This window comes from Ipomoea nil, unplaced genomic scaffold, assembly GCF_001879475.1.
Source record: "Ipomoea nil cultivar Tokyo-kokei standard unplaced genomic scaffold, Asagao_1.1 scaffold1421, whole genome shotgun sequence".
Lineage (NCBI taxonomy): Eukaryota > Viridiplantae > Streptophyta > Magnoliopsida > Solanales > Convolvulaceae > Ipomoea > Ipomoea nil.
This window is the reverse complement of record NW_017617849.1, coordinates 1,202,151-1,220,917: the sequence shown is the minus strand read 5'-3', so window position 1 is coordinate 1,220,917 and position 18,767 is coordinate 1,202,151. Positions and strand designations below refer to the sequence as shown.

General features: G+C 33.8%; 2 protein-coding genes across 2 annotated transcripts; both read left to right on the top strand.

Annotated features, from left to right (window-relative positions):
* Positions 1-3,180: 3,180 nt before the first annotated feature.
* On the top strand, positions 3,181-6,905 carry LOC109188125. The gene is made up of 7 exons (XM_019338663.1): positions 3,181-3,582; positions 3,832-3,972; positions 4,070-4,435; positions 4,893-5,138; positions 5,831-5,923; positions 6,156-6,356; positions 6,546-6,905. The coding sequence occupies exons 1-7, from the start codon at positions 3,268-3,270 to the stop codon at positions 6,759-6,761; spliced, it is 1,578 nt and encodes a 525-aa protein (XP_019194208.1). The 5' UTR covers positions 3,181-3,267; the 3' UTR covers positions 6,762-6,905.
* A 6,905-nt stretch (positions 6,906-13,810) lies between these two features.
* Positions 13,811-17,355, top strand: LOC109188126. Its single transcript, XM_019338664.1, has 7 exons — positions 13,811-14,148; positions 14,402-14,542; positions 14,645-15,010; positions 15,440-15,685; positions 16,350-16,442; positions 16,637-16,837; positions 17,028-17,355. Exons 1-7 carry the CDS (start codon positions 13,837-13,839, stop codon positions 17,241-17,243), a joined length of 1,575 nt encoding a protein of 524 aa, XP_019194209.1. The 5' UTR covers positions 13,811-13,836; the 3' UTR covers positions 17,244-17,355.
* Positions 17,356-18,767: the final 1,412 nt, after the last annotated feature.

Below are 18,767 nucleotides of genomic sequence, written 5' to 3'. Positions count from 1 at the left end.
CGGCCAGCTAGAACTCGAATCCAACTTGACCCTCCGTGATTTTTTTTTAAATTTTTATTTTAACCCACTCGACCCACCACCCACTATCACCGAAAAAATCCAACCCATATGAAATGGATTCAGGTGGATATCCATAATGCGAATTAAAATTGTCATCCCTAACGAAAACATATAAATAAAGGATAACTGTACTACGGAGTACTTCGTATAATGCATTCTTGCTAGTTAAGTAATCAAAACCATGAACTACAATGACATTTATCCATTCATGTCTAATGCTAACTTGCCAATATAGTTTTAATCCAACTAACAACACAACACACAAGACTTTTAACACGATGTTTTCTTAAAAGGCCGTACACGTATAGATAAAATATTTTGATTATTGTACCATATAGAAACAAGTCTAATTATTTAATTTTGTTATTTTAAGTAATCTTTATTTTTAAAAAAATTCCAACATCCAATAAGAATATATTTCCCAAACCTAATGAATTTGTTTAGAGTTTTAATTAGCGTATATATTAAATTACTTAATTAAGATGTACTAAGACAACTTAGATCATCTATTTCAACTAAACGAGTGTTGGACTAAGTGCTTAAGGAAAATAGTTCTTTAATTTACGAAAAAACCTACGTAATTGCTATCTAAATATGTGTTTTGGGTAATTGGATGATGCATATTTTATGACCTAATAAGCAAGGAACCACTAAATTAGCCTAGATTACTCATAATTAACATGTCCAAACTAAAAAAAGTTAATAAACAACATTTATAGAAATGTCTATCTTAAAACTTTGTAAACTAAGATAATAGGCAGTTCCACATTTGTTTTTTCTTTTAAATCCACAAATAGTGGATACTAACTAAAGTGTGAAGAAAAATATGCAAATGCCAACCAATTTAGTGATAACCACCAGATCATATATATGCATATATAGGCTCCGTTAAATTGTTATATCTTGCATTGTAAATTCTCGTCAAAGAAAACATTCAAATAGTGTATCTATCCTTACATTATGTACTTATAATTAATAAATTACTTCGTATCTATCTATTACGATTAATGCATTATGTATTTGTAATTAATATATTATGTATTTCTTAAGTTTATTTACAAGTATATAATCAGTTAACAAGAAATACATACTCCATAATATGTTAATTGTATGTACACAATATAAAAGTCGTTTTGAATCAAGATCCACAATACAATATGGACTCTAGTCCATGGTATAATTTGCCTTATTTCCTTAGCTTAAAATTTATTTTAAACTTAAAAATATGGGGTATATTACTATAGTAATTATTACAATTTTGGTTAATTTTTTTTTTCATGTTATTAGTAGTTTATATATATATATATATATATATATATATATATATATATATATATATATATGGAATGGATCAGGTGCGGTGCGGTTGGACTCACATTAAACATTACACTGGCGTACTTTAAGTATACAACAGACGCACATTAAACACACAAACAAAATACATTCAGAACACAAACTCATGCACCTTAAGCACAAAACTTACGCATCTTAAGCACAACCCTCACGCACCTTAAGCACAAAACTCACGCACCTCAAGCACAAAAACACACGAACCTTAAGTTTTAACAAAAACTCACATTAAGTACACACTCACGCACATTAAGTACAAAACTCACGCACCTTAAGCACAAGACTCACGCACTTTAAGCACAAAACTCACGCACATTAAGTACAAAACTCATGCACTTTAAAGTTTCAACAACAACTCACATTAAAGTACACACTCACGCACATTAAGCACACAACTCATGCACATGACTCACGCACCTTAAGTACAAAACACACGCACATTAAGCACTACACACTCACGCACATTAAGCACAAACCTCGAGCACCTTAAACACAAGACTCAAGCACATTAAGTACAAAACTCACGCACATTAATCACCCGCATGGGAAGCATTCACCCACACTGGAACTTAAACATATATATATATATATATATATATATATATATATATATAACTGTTATTAATGTTTTTTGGTATTTAACAATAATAATAAAATGTACTAATGTTCCTATATATCGTTTTACATATTGAAATAATTAATAGTTGAGCACTATCCACAATTTTCAAAGCATCTTTGTAATTGATTAAATCAATTAATACTTAAAACAATCAATTAAGTTGTAATAACAAGTATTTTGTGACCCTAGTCCAACAAATTGGTCTATCTGTATTTAGGATGTCTATTTGGACAGTCCAACAAAATTGGTCCACACTTAATTTAATAATCATATAGTTTTAAGTGGCAAATTATGTTGTGCATCCGTATGCACCATGCATAGTGCATACAGATGCAAAAACGGCGTCGTTTTATTAAAAACACGCGTTTCCCCTTAAAAAAAAAATCAGGTTCGATTCCCAGCAACAACATATGCACTAAAATTTCAGAATCGATTAATTATAATTCCATAATCGATGAACTATAATTCCAGAATCTAATCTATGAACTAAAAATTCCAGAATGAATGAACTAAAATTCCAAAATCTATGAACTAAAATTTCAGAATCGATGAACTACAATTCCAGAATCGATGAACTATAATTCCATAATCAATGAACTAAAATTCCATAATGTATGAACTAAAATTCCAGAATGAATGAACAACATAATGCTATTGCTGGAAATCGAACTTATTATTATTATTTTTTTTAAGGGGAGACGCGCGTTTTTAATAAAATGACATCGTTTTTGCATCCGTATGCACCATGCACTACTCGTTTTAAGGTAGACTTTCAATAAGAGCTGTCTATTGTTATTTTTAGTTTGAACCAATAGCGACCTGGACAAATTTACTTATTTGTGGTCCTTTGCTGTTTAGAATAATAAGGCGAGATTCACCTATAACGCATATTTCGGTGACAATGATAGATTTTTTTGTAAATTAAAATTGAAATTAACTATATATAGTTAAACAACTCAAATTAAAAAATACAGTAAGCCAGCTACTCGACTTACTTAACAAGTATTGTCCTTATTAAAAAAAAAAAAAAAAAAAAAAAAAAAGCTCCATGTAAATAATTACAGTTACATATATTATTAGAAAAATGATACGGAGTAAATATTGTACTAGTCCGTACCAAAATACTTGAATACGAAAGAAACTAAACGCAGAGCCGAGATGGCGGGGCAGTGGTTAACCGTCTATAAAGCGCACTCCGTCTCGCCTCCTCGTCGTCGTATCTCTCTTCTCCGGCAGCCATGGCAGTTCTCTCAAGGTCCCGTTTCCTGATCACAATCCTCGCCATTTCTTTATTCCTCGCACCGCACGGCCGTGCCTTGAAGCTGCCGTTTCGCCCCACTGATATTGCTCCGCTGTTGCCGCAGCAGCTCCCATGGCCTATCATCAACTCTCTGGACAATGCAGAGGACCTCTTGCCCACCTTTGTTGGCTCTGCGACCTCAAAACGCAGAACTGTGGAGTGGAGAGGGTCCTGCTTTCGCAGGAGCTCTGCTTGGTTGGAGCTCAACAACAAGAGTAGAAGTGCATTTGGTGGCGGCACTCTTCATATCAAGGTATCAATTTCTTTCAATTTTCATATTTTGATCAATTTTTCTCTAATAATGTTTGTGGAAATTTTATTACTTCAAATCAATTTGGAGTTTATGGTATTTTTCTGAGTGGTTATTGCAATTTTTTCAATGAACTGATAATCAGATTCATCTTTGAGCTCAGTGTTACTGTCTAATCATTTAATTTTAGTATTTGTTGCAAAAAATTTCAATGTGTTCATGTCATTTTTCAATACCTGTTCTATTGAACAGGTAAGCAAAGCACGCAGCTGGACATGTTTGGATATTTATGTCTTTGCCACCCCATATCGTGTAACATGGAATTACTTCTTATTATCTCGTGATCATAAAGTTGAGATTGATGAATGGGCTTCAGAAGCTGAGTTAGAATACGTGAGTAAATTCTATAACCTTTATGAAATCATAGGGTGATAATGTTTCTAGTCATCACTTTTTTATTAGACTTATCACTCATAGACTTTCATGACAGGTAAAAAATACAGGGGTTTCAATTTTTCTCATGCCATCAAAAATGCTAGTAACTCTAAATGCACTATTTGAAGTCTTTCCTCTATTCACAAACACTGGATGGGGTGAGAAAGCAAATATTAAATTTCTCAAGAAACATATGAAGGCTAGATTCGAGGAGCGTTCTACGCCATGGGTAGCACGTATTTCACCTGATGATATACACTCTGGAGATTTTCTGGCAATTTCAAAAATTAGAGGCCGCTGGGGTGGCTTTGAGACTTTCGAGAAGTGGGTAACAGGTTCTTTTGCTGGTCATACTGCGGTTTGTTTGAGGGACCCCCAAGGAGAGCTATGGGTGGCGGAATCTGGACATGATAATGGTCAGGTAGTGATTAAATGTATTGCATATTGCATCTATGTTAGAATCTGGCTAAGGGCGGGGACTGGGTAAATTGTAGTAAATCTATGCTAACTCTCACTTTTTAAGTAATAATTGTACTTTTTATAGTAACTAGTATGTACAGTAGCATAAATTGAAGCTTTAGGACTTCAAAACAAATATACTTAAAAAAATAATTGTGTGTTCCAAGTGAAGTTGATTTCAGTAATTTTCTATTAGATGTTCTTTGGGAGGAAAGAAGTATGTTGGAGAGGAACATTTCTTAGCAATACCAATATGATGTGAAATATATAAGTTCACTATTTATCATTTTCAATCATGATCTCGATTCTTGAATGCTACATTGTCAATTCTGTATTACTGTCATAGTTGATAGCACTTCATGCATGATTCAGGTACAGCCTGTTTTTCACCTGTAAATATTTTTACTTTTCATTTCCAGGGACAAGATGTTATTGCTCTCGTACCTTGGCATGAATGGTGGGATTTTGAGTTGAGAAAAGATGACTCCAATCCACATATTGCATTGCTTCCTCTGCGTGCAGATCTCCGGGCCAAGTTCAATGAGACTGCTGCATGGGAATACGCTACAAACATGGATGGAGAACCTTATGGTTATCATAACTTAATATTTAGCTGGATTGACACAAAAGATCAAAATTACCCTAAACCCTTGGATGCTCATCTGGTAATGAATCTTCACTCTAGTATTTCTTATTCAAAGAAAATTGCGTTCTTCTTGCTTTTGAAGTTTATTTTTCATTTATTCTCTTCTCACTGCATCTTTGCTCTTGTTCTTTGATTCCTGCAATCATTAACGCAATGCTAGAACTTTATATCCTCTGAATGTTTTGAGATAAAAACACACACACATAACACTAAAGCTTAATATAGTTGAGACTCACTGAGTTGTATTAGGTTTCTGGATTGCAATAATATATTAATTGGACTTGGTATAGAGAGTCCTTGTACCCTTCTCATGAAGAACCATTGGTGTTAAATGCTTATTATTATCTGCTAGCTGTAAGTGCTGTTTATGAAAATTTAGGTGTATTATCATATGCTCCACAAAATTTATGATATAGGCTTTATTATTGCTTTATAATTGAGACCAAACTTATTTGGCAAAAAAGCCTCAAGGTTGTTTTATGGAGCACGAGTGCCAACAAATAGAATTGCAGAAAAACATATTAATGTTCTCATAGGTAACAATTTTAAGAAGTGCAAATGTTCAATTACATGTACATTTTCTCAAAGTTTCCTATGGTGCAGGAGCTGGAGCGGTTAACGTTTGTACTTCTAGAGTTTGCTGCTTTCATAAAAAATTCATTGCCATTTCCTCTTTTTGATATTGATATTTTGGTGCTTCGTGATACACAGATTGCTTGTGCCATGACAATTTGGAATCATGTACGGCCTGCATATGCTGCTAACCTGTGGAATGAAGCTCTAAACAAGCGGCTTGGAACTAAGGTTGTTTTCGTGCTAAATAACCTTTATACAATGTTTTTAACCTGCATCTCTCTAGGCAATTATTTATTTGTCCAGGCTAATTGGATCTTGAAATTAAAAAAAAAAAAAAAAAAAAAAAAAAAAAAAAAAAAAAAGTGGCTTTTACTTATCATATAGCCTGAAAACCTTTTTATATGTGATAAACCATGTCACCTAAAACCGACTTTAGACCTAAGTTTTTGTGTTTGAGCAGGGCCTTGATCTCCCTGAAATTCTTGTGGAAGTTGAACGCCGTGGGTCATCTTTTGCGGAACTATTGACAATTCCAGAGCAGGATGATTGGGTTTACTCTAATGGGAGGTCCACATCATGTGTTGCTTTTGTTCTTCAAATGTACAAAGAAGCAGGACTATTTGGTCGACTAGCAAACTATATTCAAGTCACAGAGTTTACGGTGAGTTTGTCATACAGGCACTGCAATGAATCACTGCTGTTGTGCATAAATATATATATATATATATATATATATATATATATATAGTGACAAATGTGTAATCTAATTATTATTTTAGACATTTTGTTAAAACAGAACACATTCTTTAATTTGGTATCAGAGCCATCATATCTATATATGAAAGTGCAGATTAAAGACGCATACTCGTTGAAGATTTTTGAGGACGATACAAGGCGTTTACCATTGTGGTGCAGTGAGGGGGACACAGAGGAACTTCCTTTCTGTCAACTTCGAGGAAAGTACAAGATGGAATTGCCCCATTACAATACCATAGAACCCTACGCTCATATGAATGAGAGATGCCCGTCTATGCCTCCAAGATATTCCCGCCCAGAACGTTGCTGATCATCAACCTTTTTCTTTGCCAGCCTTGTGAGTGTAATTGGGCTATGCTTCTTGTACGTTGGTACAGTGCCGCAATAAGATTGTTTTTGTGATCGATGGTCGGATGTAGATCCCACATTTATGGCTAATTTCTGCAATTTAAGATAGCATGCACAACCTTAATAACTACGGACAAATCAGTAAATGATGAGTCCAATCACTAATTCCAAAAATATGTTGCATAACACACAACAACGAGTTGCGCATCATGCCTACAATGGGTTGCACAACCAACACAGATGAGTATATGTTGTCCAACGGGTTCAATAGACTCGTTGGTGTGCAACATGTCTATTGAACCAGTTGATATGTCTCATGATCCTTCAACCAGTGAGACGAGAAATAAACAAAATTAAAATATGTTGCACAACCCACACTACTAGTTGCATAATCCACAATACCAGGTTACACACCACACAACAACGAGTTGCTCAACTAACACATGCGAGTAGAGGCTCTGTAGCGAGTTCAATTGACTCACCTAGTAGTCTCGTTGGACTCACATGTGTATTGAACCCGTTGATATGACTCGTGATCTTTGCAACCAGTTGGACGAAGAACAAATAAAATCGAAGTATGTTGCACAATCCACACACACATAGGTTGCACAATCCACAACAATGGATTGCACAACTCACACCACTAGATTGCACAACCAACACAACCGAATGCGCAACCAACACAACCGAATGCACAACCATATTATCTAAAATGCATATATATACGACATCCAAATATAGACAATATTATAATTTTTTTTTTTTAAAAAAAGCGAAAAAAAATATTGACCACATTTATGGACGAACACTTGATTGATGATGAAGAAATTGCGGCTCTAATTCGCAACAACGATGCTCCACAAAAATGGGAAAGAATTGACCAAGGACCAATTTGGTAATTAAGAATGACCAAATCGATTACAAAATGAATAGTTGTGAATTTAATTGGTCAAAATTGATAGTCGATAACCAATTTGGTAACTGCGGCATAGTCAAAGGACCAAAACAATCATTAATTACAACATAAGTGTTGAACATATACTATAAATATGTCATAGTGTATTAAAAAAATACAATATAAAATTTAACATAAATGCTGATCAATTAATTAGTCATACTATATACATACCATTCAAAGTCAGAGCATCAAAGATTACAAATAAAGAATCTTGAAAATCATTTTTTTTTTTTTTTTGCATTTTATAAAAACAAATTTATGTTAAGTTTTTTTTTCTTCATTTTTTTTTCATTTAATTAATCTTCTTTTGATTATTTAAAACAAAACTCAATATTTTAATTATACTTTTGCATTATTGAGAATGATTTAGGTCATTATGATATTAATATTTTTTGTATTTATTTCTATAATGGAACAATTGTACATATTTTACACATATTGTACTATTATTTTTTTATCGAACAAAATTATTCTTACACAATTAAAGTTTCATACATACATACATACATACAAACATACTGATGGGGACATGAGACCCTTGGGGTCATTTTATTGGATAAGTCTTGGCCCAAGTGGAGGAGTTGCATGAAAGAGGTTGGTTCAAGCCTTGTTAGGCAAGGAGGGAAGGGTGCAAGGTGGGTTGCGATGAAGGGTGCAGTGCAAGGAAGGGTGCAAGGTGGGAGTCAAGGCAGGAGGGGTGCAAGGTAGAAGGCCAGGCGGCCAGCGGTGCAAAGCAGGATGAGGGTGGCGTTGGCGACCGTTGGTGCGCTGACCGGCGCGGACGTCGCCCGGGACCGAGGCGCCTCGAGGGCGCCGATTGCGCCCCTCGGTGTCCTGGCAGCGACTGGTCATGTAGCCACCTGGGCAGGCGATGCGGGGGCGTGAGGGTGCGCGCCCGCGTGTCTGTTTCGTCGTGTTACTCGCAGAGGTTCGCGAGGGGGTCTGGTTTGTACAAGACATTCCTCAAGACATGATCTCTTCTTTGGTTAAGTGGTTTGGGTCTTCTTCTCCTTGTTGGTGTGCTTGGGTTGTCTTTAGGTGGTCTAGGTCTTCTTTTTCTTGTTGGTGTGCTTGGGTTCGAGTCTTGGTGGTAACATTTGGGTCATTTTATTCTATTTATTCATTAGTCATTTGGGCCGACAGTTTGGGTTTAGTACATATTCTTTTGGGCCTCACATCCTGAGTAATAATATTACTATTTTTCTACCCCCATTCTATATATTCTTTATACCACATTTATCGTGGACCCGTTCTATATATTCTCTACACCTCATTTATCGTGGACCCGGTCCCCACACACACACACACACATATCATATGTGGAAGCTAAGTCCATGTGAAACATGCGATAAGATGATAGTCCTTGATCTTGCCAAAATCAACGGCCATGATGAACACGGATTTTTAAAAAAATGCGGTGGCAATTTGGTCATTTTGCGTATTATTCAAACTTAATGTGCATATTTTATGTGCTTAAGGTGCGTCGTTTTAATACTTAATGTGCACCATTTTAATACTTAAGGTGCGTTAGTTATACACTTGAGAACTTAAGGTGCGTTTTTTGTTGAAACTTAATGTGCGCTATTCTAAAGCTTAAGGTGCGTCGTTTCAAAGCTCAAGGTGCATCCTTTTAACACTTAAGTGCGTCATTTTAACATTTAAGGTGCGTCAGTTATACATATAAGGTGCATAAGTTCTACACTTAAGGTGCGTGATTTTACTACTTAAGTTGCGTCTTTGTAACACTTAAAATGCGCCATTTTAAGGGGTGCGATGTTAAGACTTAAGGTGCGTCTTTATAACACTTAAGGTGCGCCATTTCTAGACTTTGCTTCTTCCTTCAGGACGCGTTTTTTTAAACAAAAAATTATTGATTTGAGCCATTGATCTAGATTTGATCAGCGACTCAGATCTCACCGCATGTTCGCACCTGAGAGATTTCCTGCACGAGATATCATCCTACGATATATATATATATATATATATATATATATATGAATTAGTATAATGGTTTTGTCACATTTAGTTCTTAACTTTCAAGTTAACCATCTGTGGTCAATCAACTTTCAAATTTTAACCACGAATAGTTAAAATTTGAAAGTTGAAAGACCACTGGTGATTAACTTCAAGTATAATGGTTTTCTCACATTTAGTTCTTAACTTTCAAGTTAACCATATGTGGTCCTTAGTTGTTAAAATTTGAAAGTTGAAGGACCACCGGTGATTAATTTGAATATTGAAGGACCACGTGTGGTTAACTTGAAAGTTTAAGACTAAACGTTGCAAAATCATTATATTCGGATGATCCCAAATGACATTAACTCATATATACATGGGAATGGTTCATGTGAGAAGGAATTCTTAAGTGAAAAATAGAGTGAAATCTGAGTCATTGATCTAATCTAAATTAATGACTCAAAATGAAGAAATAAAATATACACGCTCGTGGAGTTATCTTCATTTAAACACTTAACGATAAATGAAACTTTTTTTTGTTTGTTTGTTTGAAGAGAACTCGTAGGCTAAACTATATGCACCCAACTAAACAAAAAATATAATTTTACATCATCATAAGTTTACATTACTTTCTAGGAGTAATCCTATTATGTAGGGTAATATCAAATTTTGCGAACTAAACATCTCTTAGAGCATCCACAACAAATATTATTACTTAGTTCATGTGTCAGATTAATAAATTTGAGTAGGGTTATTTATAGATGTGGGGTGAGATTATTTCATGGGTTCATCCTTCTGCAAAAACGAAATAATGTCATAATTTAAAAAAAAAAAACAGTGCCTACAGCGGGCGCGTCAGAGTGACTGTCAGCTGGCAGCCACTCTGACTTTTGATACACTTTTTACTTTTTTTTTTTTTTAAATATCATAACTTATTTGAGTTCTTTTTCTACCTATATTTTTATCTCTTTTCTTATTACACTTGTAAAAATTTATCAAAAATCACAAATCACAAATCTTCCCCTAATATGCACAAGTGTGGATGCTCTTAGAGCATCCACACTTGTGCATATTAGGGGAAGATTTCAGTATTAATTCTTCTCAATGGAGATAATAACAAATGTGGGGTGGGGATAATTGTGGAGATATTTATCCTGCAAAATTGGGGAGAATGCAGAAAAAGAAGAAAGAGAAAAAAAAGAAAAGAGGAGACGCGCACAGCAGCTCGCCCACACGGGCGCGTCAGGCGCGCCTGACAGGTTCTTTTTTTTTTATTTTTTTTTCGTTTTTTTTTTAATTTTAGTTTTTTTATTTTATTTTTTTTCCCTTCCCCACATTCTCTCTCTTAATCACTCTTACATTATCCTCATATTCTTCCCAACTAATGTGGATGCTCTAAGGATGCTCTTATTGTTATTTTTATTAGATGTACGAAAACAAATAAACAAAGGATAAATAACTGTACTACTTCGTAGACTGCATTCTTCCTAACTAAGTAATCAAAACCATGAACAACAGTGACATTTATCCATTCATGTCTAATGCTAACTTGCCAATATAGTTTTAATCCAACTAACACCAAAAGACTTTTGACACGAGGTTTTTAAATAGGGTGGTACACTTATAGATAAAATATTTTGATTATTGTACCATATAGAAACACGTCTAATTATTTAATTTTATTAATTCAAGTAATCATTATTTTTAAAAAAATTGCAAACGCCTGATAAAAACATATTTCCTAAACCTAATGAATTTGTTTTGAGTTTTAATTAGCGTACATATAATGTACTTAAACAACTTAGATCATCTCTTTCAAGTAAACGTGTTAAAGTGTCAAACTAAAACTCTAAGAGTGACTAAATTCTTAATTTATGAAAAAATTTATAGTCATTACTTGAATATGTATTTTGGACGAAGTCTGTTTTATGATTTAATAAGCAATATAATGAATCACTAAACTAGTTTAAATTATTTATAATTAATTTAATATGTTCAAATCAAGGGGTTAATGTCAGATGAATAAACTTGGATGGAGATATTAAAAGATGTGGGGTGGAGTTATTTGAGGGAAGAATCCTCCTGCAAATGTAAAAATAATGTCAGAAAAAAAAAAAAAAGAAAAAAAAAAGCAACACATGTTGTGTGCGTTTGCGCACAGCCTGTGGCCACACGGCACGCGCGGGAGCGCTCTGACGCTTCAGTTTTTTATTTTATTTTTTTTTCTATTTCAGTTTTCTCTTTTTTTTTTCTTTTTTTTTTTTCTCTCCCCATCCACTTTTTCTTTCATAATTACTCTTACATTATTCCTCAATTCTCCTCAATTGATGCGGATGCTCTTATAATTTTGTGGTTACCAATGTAATTGAAAGCTCCCACAAATTTGTTGTTTTTTTCCTTTTAAATCCACAAGGATTGGATACTAAACAAAGTATGACGAAAAATATGCAAATGCCAAGAAATTTAGTGATAACCACCATATCGTATGCATATATATGCTCTATTTCGTTCAATTGTTATACTATGACCAGGTCCATCTTGCATTGTAAATTTTGGTAAAAACAAACATTAAAGATATGTATTTGTAATTAATAAATTATGTATATATATATTACAATAAATACATTATGTATTTATAATTAATATATTATGTATTTTCAATTTATTTATAGATATATAATCGATTAACTGAAAGTATATAACATGTTAATTCACTTAATTGTATGTGCTCCGTAATATGAACGCCGTTTTGAATCATGATCCACAATGCGAGGTGGACTCTAGTCCTACCTTGATATTATTTGCTTTATTCCATTAGCTTAAAATTTATTTTAAACTTATATATGGGGTATATTACTATAATAATTATTACAATTTTGGCGAATTTTTGTTTCATGTTATTAGTTTAAATCTTATATATATAATCTATAAATTGTTATTTTTTTGTTTTTGTTTTTAACAATAATAAAATGTACTCAAGTTTCTATATCGTTTTACCTATTCAAATAATTAATCGTTGAGCACTATCCACTAATTTTCAAAGCATCTTTGTAATTGATTAAATCAGTTAATACTTAAAACAATCCAATTAAGTTGTAAACTTGTAATAACAAGTATTTTGTAACGTTACTCAGTCAAGGATCACAAAAGTTAAAACAACTAAAGTTGCTTATTATAACAACCCAACAAAATTAGTTGAACAATTAACTTAATAATCACAAAGTTCTAAGTTAGACACTCTGTAATAACAATCTATTAATTTATTTGGTTAGAATCATAAAGTAAGTTTCACTTATAACGTACATTCTGATCGCAAAAATAGATTTTCTTATAAACCAAAACTTAAATTTTCTCTAACTATAAAATTGAAAGCAAAAAAGTCAAGTCAGCTGCTCGACTTTACTTAGCTGGGTTTACCCACTATAACAAGTATTGTCCTTATTTAAAAAAAAATGAAGCTCCATGTAAATAATTATAGTTACATATATTATTGTAAAAGATGATATTGATACACCTAGAATGCAACCAAAAAATAAATATTGTAATAGTCCGTACCAAAATACGTGAATACTTGGATGAAAGAAAATAATTAAATACTTTGTACCAACTTAGCTATTGATTCAATAGTCAGTATTTAAAAGAATATATTAAAGTTATAACTTGGAAAAAAGAGATTAAAGTTATAACTTAGACAACAGCTGTATAAGGATTGTCTAAAGTGAACAAATTTATTGTATAATATTTAGTTCTGTCTACTGAATCACTAATTCACTATGATTTCCATCAATTTATTAAAAATTATTAAAAATGCCAACTTAGCTGTCACATAAACAGGTAACCTGTTAAAATTGATGATAACTTATTATCTGGTAAAATTACATACATTTGGAGTGTTCAGTGACCTAATTACACGTTTTTTTAATATTCAGTGATTTAATTACACTTTTTTTTGTTTAGTGTTCAGTGACCAATTTGAACCTTATTTGCCTGATTATAGATTCAATTTTTTGGTGAAGAAAACAATTAAATAAACGCAGAGCCGAGAGCGCGGGGCAGTGGTTACCGGCTATAAAATGCACACCGTCTGGCCTCCTCGTCGTCGCAACTCTCTTCTCCGGCAGCCATGGCAGTTCTCTCAAGTTCCGGTTTCCTGATCACAATCCTCGCCATTTCTTTGTTCCTAGCACCGCACGGCCGTGCCTTGAAGCTGCCGCTTCGCCCCACTGATATTGCTCCGCTGTTGCCGCAGCAGCAGCTCCCATGGTCTATCATCAACTCTCTGGACAATGCAGCGGACCGCTTGCCCTCCTTTGTGGGCGCTGCAAACCGCAGAACTGTGGAGTGGAGAGGCTCCTGCTTTCGCAGGAACTCTGCTTGGTTGGAGCTCTACAACAATAGTAAAAGTGCATTTGGTGGAGGCACTCTTCATATCAAGGTATCAATTTCTCTCAATTTTCCTATTTTGATCGCAATTTTCTCTATTAACGTTTGTGGAAATTTTATTTCTTCAAATCAATTTGGATTTACTATATTTGTTTCCATTTTATGGTATTTTTCTGAGTGTTTATTGCAATTTTTCAATGAACTGATAATCAAATTCATCTTTGAGCTCAGTGTTGCTGTCTAATCATTAAATTTTGAGTATTTGTTGCAAAATTTTTCAATGTGTTCATGTCACTATTGAACAGGTAAGCAAAGCACGCAGCTGGACGTGTTTGGATGTTTATGTCTTTGCCACCCCATATCGTGTGAAATGGGATTACTTCTTCTTTTCCCGTCATCATAAAGTTAAGATTGGCGAATGGGCTTCAGAAGCTGAGTTAGAATACGTGAGTAAATTCTATAACCTTTATGAAATCATAGGTGATAATGTTTCTAACCATCACTTTTTCATTAGACTTATCACTTATAGATCAGACTTTCCATGACAGGTAAAAAATACAGGGGTTTCAATTTTTCTCATGTCAAATAAAATGCTAGTACCCTTTAATAAACTATTTGAAGTCTTTCCTTTATTCGCAAACACTGGATGGGATGAGAAAGCGAATATTAAGTTTCTCAAGAAACGTATGAAGGCTAGATTCGAGGAGCGTTCTAATCCATGGGTAGCACGTGTTTCCACTGATGATATACACTCTGGAGATTTTCTGGCAATATCAAAATTTAGAGGCCACTGGAGTGGCTTTGAGACTTTCGAGAAGTGGGTAACAGGTTCTTTTGCTGGTCATACTGCCGTTTGTTTGAGGGACCCCAAAGGAGAGCTATGGGTGGCAGAAACTGGACATGTTAATGGCAAGGTAGTGATTTAAATGTGTTGAGATGCACTTGTTCTCAGTATTCCAGTAGTTTCACTGTTCAATCATATTGCATCTATGTAAGAATCTGGCTAAGGGCGGGGACTGGTTAAACTGTAGTAAATCTCTGCTAACTCTAATAATTATACTTTTTATAGTAACAAGTATGTACAGTAGCGTAAATGGAAGCTTTAGGAGTAATTTTGTGTTCCAAGTGAAGTTGATTTCAGTAATTTCCTATTAGATGTTCTTTGGGAGGAAAGAAGCACGCTGGAGAGGAACATTTCATAAGTTCACTATTTACCATTTTCAATCATGATCTCGAATGCTACATTGTCAATTCTGTATTACTGTCATAGTTGATAGCACTTCATGCATGACTCAGGCACAGCCTGTTTTTCACCTGTAAATATTTGTACTTTTCATTTCCAGGGAGAACATGTTATTGCTCTCATACCTTGGGATGAATGGTGGGAGTTTAAGTTGAGAAAAGATGACTCCGATCCACATATTGCATTGCTTCCTCTGCGTGCAGACCTCCGGGCCAAGTTCAATGAGACTGCTGCCTGGGAATATGCTACAAGCATGGATGGAGAACGTTATGGTTATCATAACATTATATTTAGCTGGATTGACACAATAGATCAAAACTACCCTAAACACCTTGATGCTAATCTGGTAATGAATCTTCACTCAAGTATTTCTGATTCAAAGAAAATTTGCATTCTTCTTGTTTTTTAAGTTTATTTTTCATTTATTCTCTTCTCACTGCATCTTTGCTCGTGTTCTTTAATTCCTGCAATCATTACCACAATGCTAGAACTTTATATCCTCTGAATGTTTTGAGATAAAAACACGCACATAACACTAAAGCTTAATATAGTTGAGACTCAGTGAGTTGTATTAGGTTTCTGGATTGCAATAGTATGTTAATTGGACTTGGTAAGAGAGTCCTTTTACTTAAAGCTTATTATTATCTGCTAGCTGTAAGTGCTGTTTATGAAAATTTAGGTGTATTATCATATGCTCCACAAAATTTATAGTATAGGCTTTATTATTGCTTCATAATTGAGACCAAACTTATTTGGCAAAAAAGCCTCAAGGTTGTTATACGGAGCATGAGTGCCAGCAAATAGAATTGCAGAAAAACATATTAATGTTCTCATAGGTAACAATTTCAAGAAGTGCAAATGTTCAATTACATGTACATTTTCTCAAAGTTTCCTAATGTGCAGGAGCTGGAGTGGTTAATGTTTGTACTTGTAGAGCTTGCTGCTTTCATAAAAATTCAGTGCCATTTCCTGTTTTTGATTTTGATATTTTGGTGCTTCGTGATACACAGATTGCTTGCGCCATGACAATTTGGAATCAAGTACAGCCTGCATATGCTGCTAACATGTGTAATGAAGCTTTAAACAAGCGGCTTGGAACTAAGGTTGTATTCATGCTAAATAATCTTTATACAATGTTTTTAACCTGCATCTCCCTAGGCAAGTGTTCGTTTGTCCGGGCTGATTGGATCTAGAAAAAAAGTGGCTTTTACCTATCATGTAGCCTGAAAACCTTTTTATATGTGATAAACCATGTAACCTAAAACTGACTTTAGACCTAAGTTTTGTGTTTGAGCAGGGCCTTGATCTCCCTGAAATTCTTGTGGAAGTTGAACGGCGTGGGTCATCTTTTGCGGAACTATTGACAATTCCAGAGCGGGATGATTGGGTTTACGCTGATGGGAAGTCCACATCATGTGTTGCTTTTGTTCTTCAAATATACAAGGAAGCAGGACTGTTTGGTCCACTAGCAAGCTCGATTCAAGTCACAGAGTTTACGGTGAGTTTATCATACAGGCTTGAATGCTTGATGTGTTTTGGGCTCTGCAATGAATCACTGCTGTTGAGCATATAATATATATATAGACATAAACGTGCAATCTGACTATCAATTTAGACATTCAATTGTAATATAACACATTCTTTAATTTGATATCAGAGTCATCGTATATGTATATATGAATGTGCAGATTAAAGACGCATACTCGTTGAAGATTTTTGAGGACGATACAAGGCGCTTACCATTGTGGTGCAGTGAGGGGGACGCAGAGGAACTTCCTTTCTGTCAACTTCGAGGAAAGTACAAGATGGAATTGCCCCATTACAATACCATAGAACCCTACGCTCATATGAATGAAAGGTGCCCGTCTAGGCCTCCAAAATATTCCCGCCCAGAACGTTGCTGATCATCAACCTTTTTCTTTGTCAGCCTTGTGAGTGTAATTGTGCTATGCTTCTTGTATGTATAGTAACTTTTTTTTTAATAAAATACTTTTGGTATGTGCCACTTTTTTTTCACATTTGGAAGACTTTTGATGGGAGAAATGGGGAAAAATAATTGTTGGAGAGACTCGGTTAAAATAATTTCGATTCAAATACATTATTCTAATGATATGTAATTTCTTTTGTACATTATCAAATAAATTGTATGTAATCGGTTTAAATATGTATAGAGTTATACTTTTTATTGTTTTTTCAGACTCCTAAGTATAAGTTGAAGCTAAGCATCAACGTACATTATAAAATTAAGTAATCAAACTTGTCAAAACTAAAATCATGCACTAAATCTAAAATTGTCATGGTATTGAAATTAACATATTTTCAAAAATAAGCAATGCCACTTATTTGAAAAGAAAAATGATCTCTGGGTCTAATGGATTAAGGCTACGTTTGGAAATTAAGTAATCAAACTTGTCAAAACTAAAATCATGCACTAAATACTTTCAAATTTCTAGTGTTTGGATGTAATTGGAAAATCTAATCAACGGAAACCATTTTTCCGTTGACAAGAGAAAATGTAGTCATTTTAGCGGAAAATGACTTCTACCCAATATTTGACGGAAGTCATTTTTCGCCACACTCTGAACAAGGTTTTCGACAGAAACCATAATTATGATTTCCGGCGGAATTCATTTTTTTTTTTTTAAATATTGATAACTAATATTATTTTTAATATTATTATATATTTTTTTTATTCTAAATAAAATATTTAAAATGTTTAATTATAAAATTCTACTCGTTTTTTAGAAAATAAAAAAACACACAAAGACCGTTTCTATTTTGCAACCAAACACGAGATGAAAAAAAGATTATCATTAAGAAAGAAGAAAAGATATAGTGAATGCATTTGTATGATAACTATAATAAACAAGATAATGAAAGCTATAATAATGAACTAATGATAATATTTTGTCCAATAAAATTTATAGCATTACATACCCAAAAAAAATAACAAAAAGCAAATTTCAGTAAAGGATATAAACCCTCATTCCCTGCCATAATATTTTTATGTTAGATTTTTAAATTAGATAAGTTTGAGTTTGAAAATTTATATCAAACTTATTTTCCATGGAATGGAGCAAAAGATATGGTAGGGATTTTTCAAAGACTTGCGTGTGTGGCTGTTTGCTTGCCCAACTTCAATTCATATAAAACCACTCCCTGTTAATCTGTTATGTATTGCTAAGTAGTCAAAATCATGCACTACAATCAAATTTATCCATTCACGTCTATTTTTTTTGTTTTTTGTTTTTGTTTTTTTTCAAAGTGTAGTACCACACCACCACAAGATTTTAAGTTTTTTTTTTTTTTTTTTTTTTTTTTTCCTTTTTATTATATGGAATATGGAGTATGGAATATGGAATGTGGAATGATGAATATGCTTTCATGTAAAAAAGTGATGATTGATTTGACTCATCCATCTAGATAGC

Excerpts from the sequence above, each read along its gene's own strand:
- LOC109188125 (XM_019338663.1), top strand. The coding sequence starts at position 3,268 with ATGGCAGTTCTCTCAAGGTCCCGTTTCCTGATCACAATCCTCGCCATT. Across the intron at positions 3,583-3,831 it reads GCGGCACTCTTCATATCAAG|GTAAGCAAAGCACGCAGCTG; the intron begins GTATCAATTTCT and ends TCTATTGAACAG. Across the intron at positions 6,357-6,545 it reads TTCAAGTCACAGAGTTTACG|ATTAAAGACGCATACTCGTT; the intron begins GTGAGTTTGTCA and ends ATGAAAGTGCAG.
- LOC109188126 (XM_019338664.1), top strand. The coding sequence starts at position 13,837 with ATGGCAGTTCTCTCAAGTTCCGGTTTCCTGATCACAATCCTCGCCATT. Across the intron at positions 15,686-16,349 it reads AACACCTTGATGCTAATCTG|ATTGCTTGCGCCATGACAAT; the intron begins GTAATGAATCTT and ends CGTGATACACAG. Across the intron at positions 16,443-16,636 it reads ACAAGCGGCTTGGAACTAAG|GGCCTTGATCTCCCTGAAAT; the intron begins GTTGTATTCATG and ends GTGTTTGAGCAG.